The following is a 13,114-nucleotide window of genomic DNA, read 5'->3' on the forward strand; positions in this document are numbered from 1 at the left end:
ATAAAGCTCCAGCCAGCGTGGCGAGAGGGAAGGAAAGCGGGTAGTGATGAAAAAGTGGAAAGAATGGACATGCAACCGTCTGCCCTGAACAAGATTTGTCCACTTTGCCTGGGGGCAGGTAGAGGGATGAGTTTAGGCCCTGTGCTGTTACCTTTCCCCAGAGTGCAATTATGCAAGGAAGGAGTGTGTCTGGGCCCTGCACAGCCCCGCTAAACCGCAGAGAACACATCCAATCTGTCAGGAGCCACTGGGACACCGGGGCGCTTAATGTACTTCAATAGGCTCACCTTCATGATAACTAGCTGCAGAGATCGCCAGGGGGAATATGTGGAGAGCAGCGGGAGGAGGAGAAGATGAGAAGAGGGTGGAGGGAGACGAGGAGAACACACGGCAGAGAGATTCTATATGTATGAGGGCTTATGTTTGGGGTGACAGAAACATCAATGCAGAGCAGCTTGGCGGTGGAACGTGTGCTATACGGTTACACCAGGCGTCTTTGCTCTGTATTAATCTTGGCGGCTGCTTCAGATGGAAGCTCAAGGTGTGCGAGCGTGTTACCGCCGCACCTGGAGTGAATTGGAGATCAGATCAAATCTCCGGCTGTGTGTTTTTCTGTGGGTTGGGAGCGTGGAGAGGAATACGCGTCACTGAACAGGTGCCAATTATTTTCGCGTCTAATGTAAAGCAGGGATCAAGGACATGTCAGTCACCGGCGGGGACGTTTGGAATGGAAATGGGACGCATTCACAGAAATGGGTAGTGTAGTCTGGCGGATGATGAAATGTGTTGGATGGGTAAAAATATCGGTGCAGATTTAGCTCCAGCCGATTGAACTCCATACTGAATACACACACATATGTGATGAAATAAAGGTGAGAATGTGATTTTGCATTGTAATGACTGAGAACAATAAGAGCTTTCATTGTGATCCTCGCACATGGAGGCGCTTTCACGTTGACATTTTGGGGATTAGGCTCTTTAACTAACAACAGGAAAAGGAGAAAGAGATGAGCGACATCAGGCAGGAAATAGAAGTCGCCTGGTACCAAAGAAGGAGAAGGAGGAGAAGAAGAAGAAGAAGGAGAAGAAGCGCTGCAGAGTGTCAAGATTGTTTCTCTGGGACGTCTGGAGTGAACGCTCATTATTTCCTAAAACTGACAAACTTCCAGTCCTCAGTTATGAGACGAAGCCGTGAGTGGGAGGTTCAATATCTGGAGGGAAACTAAAGTTGAGGGAATTTGTTTTCAAACCATTCTTCTGACCTCCATTCAACACCAAAGCATGACACTTCTGTCTGGGTTATGCATGAATATGGGCCTATAAGTGTTCATTCAGACCACATAACCACCACCCTAACCACATCCACCACCCTTACACACCTAACCACATCCACAACCCTTACACCCCCAACACTCAAACTATGAATTTCTGAGCTCGTTTGACTCCTATGATCCGACTCCTTGAGCATAAATAAATAAACCAAGGCTTTAGTGTAGCTCTGATAGGAACGTTCACACACAACAAGGTACTGCACACACACACAGGACATGGACATTACAGAATGTACTATACAGGCAGGGCAGAAGATAACAATGGAAATAATCATTCAGTTCTGTGTTGGATTGAGCTCCTTGGCTTTTTGAAGATACATAAAAACGTTTTAGCACTATTTTAACTACATGATGGGATTGTTATTGTCAAAATCAGTCATTTTTAGCAGATGATGTCACTAATTCCTTATAATGTTGTGTTATCTGGTTCACTTCCTCCATCAGTATTATGTTATGTGTGTTTTTATGATTCCTTGTTTCTTTTTCATGTATATGTAGTCATGCAAATAAAATGGAATGGCATCTTACTCGTCTGCGTCCCTACTTCCCCCCTGGCTATGCAGTTCCAGATCATTATCCAGATCTAAACCAATGATTCACCTCTTACTCACACAATTTCCTACAAATATTCTGCAAACAACCACATATACAGTGTATATAAGTTGTGTGTGTGTAGTGTGTAAATGTAGAATGTCTCACATCAGTTCTCTTGTTTCAGCGCCTCCTCTCTCTCCATGCTGCACTGCACTCGGCTCAGAAAAGCTGAAATTGTGAGTTTGAGGTAGCTCCCACAGGGAGATGACCTTTTTTCCCATTGCATTAGGAAATCAAAAGCATTGCAGTGTAATAATGGACGGTAAGTTCAATAAAAGCAAGTCGCCGCTTTTTTCCCCTGTAGCTGCACCTTACGAGTCGCCAGGGAACTTTGCAGCATAGAATGAATGAGACTTGACATCTTCCAAAAAGCAAACGGAAGGCTGCTCACTTTGCTTCATGCTCTAAAAAGCCCTTTCCTTTCAGAAGCAGTGTGAGAGTGACAAATCAGAGAGCGGGCGAGACATTTTTACCATCCTCACATTCAAAGCTGAGCGTTCCTTTCTCCATTCTAATTCTGCCAGGGTCAGAGCAGTGAGTGTTTGCTTGAGTGCTTCCTCCCTGGGATTAGGAGATTCAACAAGCAGACAGCCATTTGAATAATTGTTTTCAAATGTCTTTCTTAATATCCAGATTCCATTACTTGCTATTCCACTCGCTCGCTGGTGATGAGCGCTGGGACTGTGAAGTTTGTGTGTGTGTGCTTGTCTAATGGAAGGCACTTATGAAAGGCCATGGAGAATCACTCAAAACGCTACAGAAATGGAAGCGCACAACATAGAAACACAGGACACTTCATGTGGATTGGCTCATTAACTACAGAAGTGGAAAGACTACATTGCCGCTACCATGGGATGAAGATAATGGCTCCACTGTCATCTGTGTGAGAGCACTGAAGTTTGAGCGATGAGGGTTTGTGAAGTCAGACACAGACACCATTTTCACCGACGACTGTTCAGCATTTTGGTCGACACTTTCATGTTTGGCAAGGTGGATAAATCCTCACTATGGGATTCTGGAATTAATTAATATTAGGGTGGAACATGTTTTTCTGTTGCAGCCTGCGGGGGAAAATAAGGATCAGTGACATCATTAAAGGGAAATAAAGTACGTTGGCCACCACGAGTCACCAGAGCAGCTTCAGTAGTCCAGAGTGATGCATGTTGGGAAGGGTGGGAAGTGCTCAATCGATCACACCTACCTGCCTGCTTTGTTCCACTTTTTTATTTGTCAACCATCTGTGCATTGACGATGAGGACGCCATCTTAGGCAGGCATCCATACATACTGTGTACAAAAGAGATAAGATCACCTTCAACCAATCATTCACCCGTCAAGTATGTCATTTGTGATTGCATAATATGACAGGTTTGTAGATTTATGGCAAACTGTAGACCACATGTAACCATGCCAACCCAGGAACACCGCATCATCTGACCTCCTTACCTGCAGGATCAGCTAAAGGACAGCTGAGGACACAGATGGTTAAAGGATTTCTGCACAGACTGTCAGAGATGGCCTCAGGGTGGCTCATCGCAGCGCTCCGTCCTCACTGGGGTCTTGATTTGTCTGCAGTTTGACGTCACATTCAACAATGAATCGGGGTTTCAGCTGTACAGGGCAGATGGCAGGCAGAGCGTTTGCTGATGTCAGCGCTGCAGACAGAGTGGCTCATGATGGCGGGAGGGTGGCAATTTCAATAGTTATGTCATTTACATTTCATGGTATCTTTTTGGGGAACCTTGGACCCACAAATGCATCTTTTTCCCCCCATGACATCATTAGATCAGTGCTTAACAAATCTATTTCAGTTGACTGATGCCTTTGAATCGTTTAAGACCTTTGAACATCTTTGGAATTGACCGATGTTTCATAAATATGCATGTTCAGATCAAACCCTATGAATATACTGAATTGTGATTGCACCGGTGAGAGAAATAGGGGGAAAGGGTGCAGAGTGAGAGAACAAAGGGGAGGCAAAGTGGGCTAAAGGACACAGAGAAGAAAAGCCTGGAGGGTCAATGAAAGGTGCGTTTGTGTTTGACCAGTCAAGTCAAACGCTCTGCAAAGACGCCGTTGGCATCGTCCCTGCGTTTACTTGGCACTTTCTGCAACAGTTGGCAACCCAGGGGTGACACAGACTCGTATAGCACCAATCACCCGACATGTGAGACAGAAAGGCACAGCACACACATGAATGGAGCCTCTGGTGGGCTACCAGGGGAGAAAAACTCTAAAGCATCACACAATCAGGTGGCAATCAATACGCCGCAAGATTGTGTCATTATAGTTCTTTGGCATTTTCTCTCTCTCTGCCCCCAATTTTCCTTCTTGTCTTTCTACCTACTTTTCCCTCCCAAGGCAGAGCTGGTCGCTAGGCAACCGGTACAACACAATACTGCAGGTCTCCATGTTGGCTGTCGTCTTGGCTCGCCCCTGTGGTTTTAGACAATCAAACACAGGAGTGTGTGCGCAAGAACAAGGGATATGTGTGGGAAAGGTGAAAGCTATGAATAGTTTATCTCATAAGAATTGCCAAAAGATCCTTTGCTTGAAAGCGGCGCCTCTCCACTCAAGACAGGGATTCATTACAGCCAATCTAACTAAAGTGACATGTACACGGGATGAAAACATATAAGTGTGTGAATATGTGAAGACATGCTTTTCATGCACTCCAACATGAATGAAACCTGTGTGTGCACACACACACACACACACACACACACACACACACACACACACACACACACACACACACACACACACACACACACACACACACACAATAACAGAAGCATTACTATATTGCTTGGTGACAAAATTTAATTCCAAGTAAAATCAGTGATCACGGCTTTACAAAAATATACATTTTGTGGACAAACCCCAGAGCGGCACATCAAGAACTCTGTGCATCTGATAGATCAGTCAAAGAAAAGAAGAGTGGAGATCCCGTCAGGTTACAAAGGCAAAGCTGGAGGACAAATGGCACTTACTTACTCTAAATACAGCTAAAGGGAATCCCCAGGGCAGCATTACAGCTACATACAAGTAAACAACACTCAGTAGAGCAGGCTCCTGGCTCCACACACACTTTACTCCCTCACTTACTCACAAAGGAGTTTCAAGCCATTTCAAAAATGGTAAAGAAATATTTCAATTACAAAAAACTCTTGTGTCTAATACCAAACCAAACTTTATGAACATCAATGTTTTGTCCAAACACTTAGATAAACGTTTCCCCTCCCGCTCTCAACACTGACCGGTCATTGGCAAATCATTCTGATCCCCAGGGCTCTGTTTCTGTGGCGAGGCAGAGACCAGCACAAGCGCCGCTGGAACAGCTTCTTCTACTCTACTTCTTACCACGCACTTTGGCCACAAGTTCAACCTCTTCCTCCCGGTGTAGCACACACAGGTAACCCAGCACCGGCTTCAGTGAGGTACGCAGCTAACACAGACTGGTGCTGAGTCATGGAACAACAAAGGGGACACGCCTGGATTGACAGAAATGTGAAGAAGTGTAACGTTCCAGCAGGGATGGTAGTAACACTGTAGAGTAACAGAGACGGCTCTAACGGCCTGTAGCTTTATGAAATCCTCCCAGATATCAGTCTCATCTCATTTGAAAAGCATTGGGTTAGCTTCATTGTTAACATGCAGCATACAGAAGTCCCTGTGCTGATGTGGACCTGAGACCGGCCCGTCATCAGTCAGTACACAGTGAGGTTAAGTTACTAATGAAGCTCTAAACTCTCTAAAGGCATCTTTGACTAGAATAAAAAAGGATCGTCACGAGAACGTCATTGCAATCATTTGAGTATCAGATTATCGATTCATATTTAGAGAGGGCGCCTGCACTTTGCTCTCTGCTTGCTGCAGAGCCCACAGCCTCCCTCTGTCCCAGACTGAATGCTTTGTGCCGCTCACTGCCATTGTTCCGTTCAAACAGAGCCCAGGGTCTCATTCACACCTTGGCAGTGACAGAAGAACTCCCACGTCTTCACACACACACACACACAGACTCTACAGCTCTGTCCTCCTTCAGCCTTTCATATCAACACTGCAAGGCACAGGGCCGGGATTGTAACCTTGCATGTGATATTGCATGGGGGGGAGGAGGGGCTGTGTGTGTGTGTGTGTGTGTGTGTGTGTGTGTGTGTGTGTGTGTGTGTGTGTGTGTGTGTGTGTGTGTGTGTACACATTGTTAAATTGAACCGAAACAAAAGCTTCCCAAAATGATGATGACACTTTCCACCACAGCAAGCGTTTCCAAAATAAATATCTCATGGCTCTCATATTGACTCTGAGCCGGACCGGAGTGGACCTGACCCACTAAGAGGGATTTCAGGCTTCCACTGCCTCTGCGCTCTGTACCGGACTGGCCTCTGTGGCCGGGCCCAGGGGTCCGGCCCACCACAGGGTCAGAGCGTTGTCCTGACGGCTCTCCTGCTCCACCATCACCGCCTCCTCTCCTTCGCCCTCAGAGGCCGAGTCGCCCTCGCTAGGCCACGGGAATTGCCGCTGCCCACTGGACGTCGCCAACAACGGCATGAAGGGATGAACACTGAAGAAGAGGAGGAGGGAGAGAGAGGAGGACACACCAGGTATAGGAGTCACTTAGATGAAGATATCAGGACATAGTTTGAGATCAATCTGTTACTATCTGTCACTTAAGATGGAACATCATGAGAACAACTGACTGACACACACACACACACACTGTCATGTTGGGCAATCCGTCAAAACCTGTTGACAGAGGTACCTGATGCCATTGGTGCAGTCCCAGTGGGCCTGGAACTGAAGCTGAGGCTGCAGTGGCTCCTCACTGCCATCAGGGGGAGCAGTCTGAGTGTCCCACGCCCACACCACTCCCTTTGTATCGCCGCTCAACAGGTACCTGCCAGACCTACACACACACACACAGAGCCATCAGTGGGCAGTAAACAGAAGTAGAGAGCTTGTTGAGCCTTAGAGAGGTGAACTTACTGGTCCAGGTCAAAGTAGATGCGCTGGTTAGTCGCCACGTTCCTCTTGAGTGAGAACACCACCTTGCCCGGCTCTCTTAGGTCCCAACACAGGATTTCCGGATCCTACGCGCGCGCACACACACACACACACACACACACACACACACACACACACACACACACACACACACACACACACACACACACACACACACACACACACACACACACACACACACACACACACACACACACACACACACACACACACACACACACACACACACACACACACACACACACACACACACCAGATGAAAACACACCACTAGAGTTTCTATTGTTGGGATCAGTACTTGTGTCTTGCATCCAAAGAATTCTAATGAAAACAGCAGCTTGTGTGTGAGCCGTGTGTGTGTGAAGCAGCTTTGTTGTGTTGCAGCCTCTACACTGTCAGGTCTCTCTCCCGCCTGCCGTGGTTTGTGCCTTCACCTTGCGTCCTCCGGTGTACAGGTAGTTGCCGTCTGGGGAGAAGAGCAGGTGTGTGAGGCCTCCGTGGTGTCGGGTCGGGAGCAGAGCCAGCAGGGAGCCGTCCTGGCAGGAGTAGAGGCCGGCGCAGCGGGAGTAAGATCCGCAGGCGTAAACAGACTGGCAGGGGCTGAAGCCGAAGCAGGAGATGATGCCGCTCTGGCCCTGCTTCTTCACTGTGGAGACGGGGAGGGAGAGAGAGAGAGAGAGAGAGAGAGAGAGAGAGAGCGTCTGAGCTCAGAGCTGAAACCTGCCAGCTCACAGTTACAATCACAGACATGGTGGAACACACAGATTTGCCATACAACTACATTAGTGTCACTTTTAGAGTTGAACCCATTTCCTGTTAGACTTTGTCTGTAACAAAACAGAAGTCAAGCAGCTCAGACCCACAATCCCTCTGTGTGTAACCTCCTGTCCTGCCACAGCCTTGAAGAATGAAGTAAAGCCTTGTTCTGTACAGTGGCAGTGTGCAGGTGGAGGAGGCGTGGCCTAAACGTTCCGAGGACATGCAGCTCGCCTCATCAGGTTAAACAGCTTCATCTGGTGGACGACTCGGATCATTACTCTTTGTTTCAATACGGGACAATGAGCCGTCTCTGATCTCTAACCTGAGTGTGTGAAGAGTCATCAGCTGTTATGCGAGTGTGATAACCTGAACACATCTGCGTGAGTCTGACTCTGGAGGCTGACCTATGGTGGGACGCTCCTCGCAGTCTCTTCCCGGCCGGTCGGTGTAGAAGACCCTGACGGTCTTGTCGAAGCCGCAGTACAGCTGCGTGCCGTCGGGGGAGAAGCAGAGGGAGTGGGCGGCCGTCAGCTCGTCCAGGTGGTTGTACGGCCGGAAACTGGCTCGCACGTCGCCGTAGAACGCGTCCCACACGTGGACCGGGTTGTCACGGCTACTGCTGGCGAGACTGGGGGTAGGGAGGAGACAAATACGAGAGGAGACTGAACACCTTGATTGTACTGTGATTGAGGCTAAAGGTCAAAGTCCACATGAACTGAACCGACCTCCACACACACTGAGCCACCTGTTGTGTTGGGCCAGACTCCTTTAAACACACAGCAAGTATGACCACAAAGAAAACAATCTACACACACACACACACACACACACACACACACACACACACACACACACACACACACACACACACACACACACACACACACACACACACACACACGGGCCAAAAGCAGACGCGGCTTTTTACCTCTAATTACTGGACGCCGAACAAAAGCCGAAACATCACCGCAGCTCAATTAGACGGAGGAAATTAGCCCCCGCCGCCACCGCCGCTGTGTTCTGCTACGGCCCCCATGAGCCCCGGCTTTATTCCAGAGCAGGGAAATGTGCAATTATAATGCTAGACTGCAGCTAACTTGGAGCGTTGCCTGGAACTGGGAGCAACTTAAGTGAGCAGTGACAGGGGCCCTTATTCCCTCTCTGCAGGAGGAGCACACACACACTACACACACACATATACACACACACACACAGGGTCTGACAGGCGGCCAGATGAGAGTCAGGAGGAGGAGGAGAAACTAAATGTATAAAAATGTAGGTTGACTGTAGATGGAGGACAGAATCATCCGCAGCATTAGAAGCATCAGACTTTAACCCTTAAAGAGACCAGGAGTGTGTCTGGTAGAGATCTGGAGATGAAGGGCCAGCCTTTGGCACGCACACACACACACACACACACACTTGTATCTGTCTAGTGGCTGGTTGTTCACATTAGACGGTCCCATGTGCTGCTTGTTTACACAACTGGTCTTCCAGCCTTCCAGCTCCTGACCCCTGACCCCTCTTCCTTTCTGTCCACTCCATTCACCCGGCTGGCACAGTTCTGTCTGATGCTGGAGTGTGTGGTGCCAACTCGGGGCTTTGATCAGTGGGAGCTGTCGGGGGTGAAAGCTTTGAGTGTGGAGAGAGAGATGGGAGTGGGAAGATGGGTGGCACACACACACACAGCACACACACACACACACTGTAGGCAGCTTGACCCCAGCTTGTTAGCGATGCCACAGACCGCAGGCTCTCTCTGCAGTGATGTGCTGGATGTTACTAATGTGGGCTGTGCTTCAGAGCGCACACACACACAAGCACACACACACTCCCGCAGAGTAATGTCATAATGGCTGTATTTTAAACCCCTGCACACACACACACACACACACGCTGTGAAAGGGAAAGAGATGAAAAGAAAAAGCTCCAAATAGGGAACGACAGGCTCCTTTAGGTGTTTGCAGTGTGGAGTGCTGTTAGCGGGCGGCACAGAGATGACAGACAGGAGACGCACAAGACCAAGGCCCACTCTCCTCATAATGAGACATTTGAAAGGTTTTACACTCGTCTCTACACTGGCAGCCGTCACACATCCAGTGTGAACGCCACACAGATCAAAGGATGAGTCACAAGCAAACAACACTGCGTCTTATATTCTCTACTATCACACACAGATTTACATTAGAGCCGCTACAGAAAAGGCTTTTCCGTCTACATCCCTCACCAGCTTGTACGTTGACCTTCTGAGTGAACCTTAAACCTCCGTTAGCCTAACCTGGCTCTACCCTGCAGCCGAGGACTGAGCCACGACGGCTGGTTTACATGAGAGAGAACTCACAAGCAGGAGTGTGGATCCAGAGAGTTCATCTTGGGGTACCAGCAGTAGTCGTAGATGGTGTCTCCCTCCGCCATCCGCAGTACTGGACTCTGCCACAGGGGGAAACAAAGACATTTAGATCCATGTTGACCCGTTGGCGGCAGAGACGACGAGCAGAGACGTTCTGACCCAAAGATCCAAGGGTTCTACATCTAACAGCAGCTACAAATGACATCAGCTGTCACATCTGTCCCGCTGCAGCTTCCATCCGTCCCCAGCCCCGTCTAGGATCAAACATTAGAGGGGAACTAGTCTGACCCATTTTCTGTGCTCACCATCTGGGGAAGCTGGTCCCAGTTGTAGCTGTAAACCTCTGGAGGGATGTTGTAGACACGGAGCACGTTGTCTGCGCTGTTGGTCAGGATACAGGATCCATCAGGCGCCCTGTGAGGAGGAGGAAGGAGGAGGAGGAAGACAAGGATCGGGTCAAATCGAGAGAAAGGACAACTCGGGGCTACGTCTGTGTTGATTTCAAACAAACCAACAGTCAGGGTCTGAAGGCAAAAGCACTGCACGATAAAGTGCATGCATCTGAAGGAATGAGGCCGTGTTGATGATGTTTCTAACGTCACATTAGAGCTGGGTACCATTTGCAGCCTTTCAGGTAGTTCTCTGGGTAGCTGGAGTACTCGTCCCAGGCACCGGTCAGCATCTGGGGGTTCTGGGTTAAATCTAGGCCGAGGCTACAAGCAGGACTGAGAGAGAGAGAGAGAGAGAGAGAGAGAGAGAGAGAGAGAGAGAGAGAGAGAGAGAGAGAGAGAGAGAGAGAGAGAGAGAGAGAGAGAGAGAGAGAGAGAGAGAGAGAGAGAGAGAGAGAGAGAGAGAGAGAGAGAGAGAGAGAGAGAGAGAGAGAGAGAGAGAGAGAGAGAGAGAGAGAGAGAGAGAGAGAGAGAGAGAGGGAAACAGGCTGTGGGTCAACGAACCAGAGAAACAGAAGAAGAGACCAACCAGACACTGAACGGACCTCTGATCTGCAGACATGACGGACAGCAGCGGACCTAAAGATCAGTCTAGAACTGATCTTTCTAGTCTAGAACAGCACTAATAAGCAGGCGTCAACAACGATCTCATCTCCTTCCCCCACTTACTGCTCTGCTTCACCAGGACTGCCTGCAGATCCTCCGCTGTCCCGCTCCTCCTCAGGCTTCTGCTCTCCTTCTCCTTCTGGAGCGTCATCAGGACCTTCATCTCCATTCTGATGGCATTCTTCTTCAAATCTTTCACTCACAGTCGGCTCCGCCTCCACTTCACTCCCGTCTTCACATTGTCGCGGTGCTTCTGTTGCCCAGGAGACAGAGTACAGGAGATGGATTGTGGATATATGAACATTAAATCTACATTAGGACCATCAAAGAAGCAGGCTCACTACCTTGTGCTGGTGTAGCTGAGACTTCCTGCATCGAGTTGACCTCCGCCGCCGTTTCTTCCGGTACACTGAAGGGCTCCACATGCGGCCCCAGCTCCTCCTCTTCCTCCTTCAGTCTGGGTCTCTTGGCAGACGGAGGGACCTCTAACTCGGGGGTCTCCCCTATCTGGAGGCCTTCACCTTTTAGTAGAACCGATACGGCATGAGGGGGCTCGTTCTCCGCCTCTGCGTCCGGCCCTGCTGCTGTCGCCACTCCTCCACTTCCATCCATGTCAGACATCTTCTTATCTCTCACTCTGTCCCCCTTTGACCTCTTGTCTGTGTGTATGAGCGCCGTGTCTGTGCTGTCAGACGTGTGTGAGGAAGGTGCTGCTGGGGTAGTGCTTCCTCCTGCAGGGTGGGTGTTTGAGTCTGCTGGAGGAAGAGGACATCACAGCACCCACAAGCCTGAAAGGGACGTGAGACCAAACACAAACACACTTTTAAAACAAAACGTAATACAAATGTATATATGTAAAAGGTTAATGGCTGCCAGCTGAATGTAGCGAACTTGGCGGTACTTGCTCAAGAGAACTAAGGAACCTAAAACGCCCAGACAGACACCTGTGGCTAGAGGCTGATAAAAGCTTACAAATACAGAAACATGAAGTTATCTTATATTATGTATTGTACTCCACACACGGCGGACCACCAGCATGTAGCTTAGCGCCATTAGCGAGTTTCAACCTTTCGTTAGCAACATCAGCACCTATCGCCCTCGTTATCTCGTGTTAGCATTAGCAGCATTAGCGTTAGCCGCGTGACGCTACCTACTAGTCTGTGTTGTGGTTGTCCTGGTCACTTATAAAGGCTCCAAAATGAAGCGCTTTTCTCCGTGGGGTCGCTTCGTTCTCCCCCCAGAAGAATGGCAGTCGGATTTCCCTGCAACGGCTTTTTAGCTTTGTTCCCCGATTCGGTTTAGCTTCACGACTTCATTTAGCCGCACGAAGTTGTAAACAGTATGGGGGTATGCGCAACTCTCGGACTTGAAATATCGCGAGAGTTTGGATTTGGACGTAGTCAGTCGGTCGATGTTTGAAACCAAAATCAAACCTATTTCTAATGACTATTTAATTTTTAAGATAATATATCTATGATCGACGTTTTTAAAAGGTCAAACTTATCTCTGTATAAGCGGCAATAATAAAACTGTCTGTTGAAAACATTTCTCCTGTATTGAAATCTTCATCTGGAGTTCAAATTAAATATTTGTTAAGATTAATTTTAACCTAATTAATATTACAATCAATTGTTAGCTATTAATTATTTACAAGCCACCAAAATATTCCCCCAACTCTTTTGATGGCTTCACTCAACTATTGTCTAACATTTCCATTGATTTTGACAGTTATAACTGATAACTTAAAATTCACATTTATTATTCTAATGACAATGCTGAAAGGAAGTCTTTTATCTTATAGGTTGTAAATGATATTCTTCCATTAAGCGGCTATTGCCACTAGACAGGCTGCCGTTGTAAATAAGTTTTTGTTCGAATTAACTTCCCAAAATATCTCTCCATTTATACACAAACACGAGAGAGAGCGAGAGAGCAAGAGAGGCAGAGAGAGAGACAGAGACATACACACAGAGAGGGGGGGCGGGGGGCAGAAATACAGAA

At 48.2% G+C, this 13,114-nt stretch overlaps 1 protein-coding gene across 2 annotated transcripts; it reads right to left on the bottom strand.

The window, feature by feature from the left end:
* Nucleotides 1-4,740: 4,740 nt before the first annotated feature.
* wrap53 (WD repeat containing, antisense to TP53) lies at nucleotides 4,741-12,459 on the bottom strand. Of its 2 annotated transcripts, none has more exons than XM_076165244.1 (11): nucleotides 12,268-12,459; nucleotides 11,458-11,901; nucleotides 11,177-11,366; nucleotides 10,676-10,783; nucleotides 10,364-10,472; nucleotides 10,050-10,138; nucleotides 8,113-8,336; nucleotides 7,384-7,595; nucleotides 6,911-7,014; nucleotides 6,687-6,830; nucleotides 4,741-6,488 (listed from the first exon to the last, which is right to left on the bottom strand). In XM_076165244.1, the coding sequence occupies exons 2-11, from the start codon at nucleotides 11,732-11,734 to the stop codon at nucleotides 6,269-6,271; spliced, it is 1,677 nt and encodes a 558-aa protein (XP_076021359.1). In that variant the 5' UTR covers nucleotides 11,735-11,901; nucleotides 12,268-12,459; the 3' UTR covers nucleotides 4,741-6,268. The 2 variants fall into 2 exon arrangements, with proteins under 2 accessions (XP_076021359.1, XP_076021360.1); XM_076165245.1 differs by having other exon boundaries at nucleotides 12,264-12,459.
* Nucleotides 12,460-13,114: the final 655 nt, after the last annotated feature.

The sequence above is a fragment of the Genypterus blacodes genome, unplaced genomic scaffold (assembly GCF_046128005.1).
Source record: "Genypterus blacodes isolate CSIRO-AG114 ecotype Tasmania unplaced genomic scaffold, CSIRO-AGI_Gbla_v1 ptg000142l_1, whole genome shotgun sequence".
Lineage (NCBI taxonomy): Eukaryota > Metazoa > Chordata > Actinopteri > Ophidiiformes > Ophidiidae > Genypterus > Genypterus blacodes.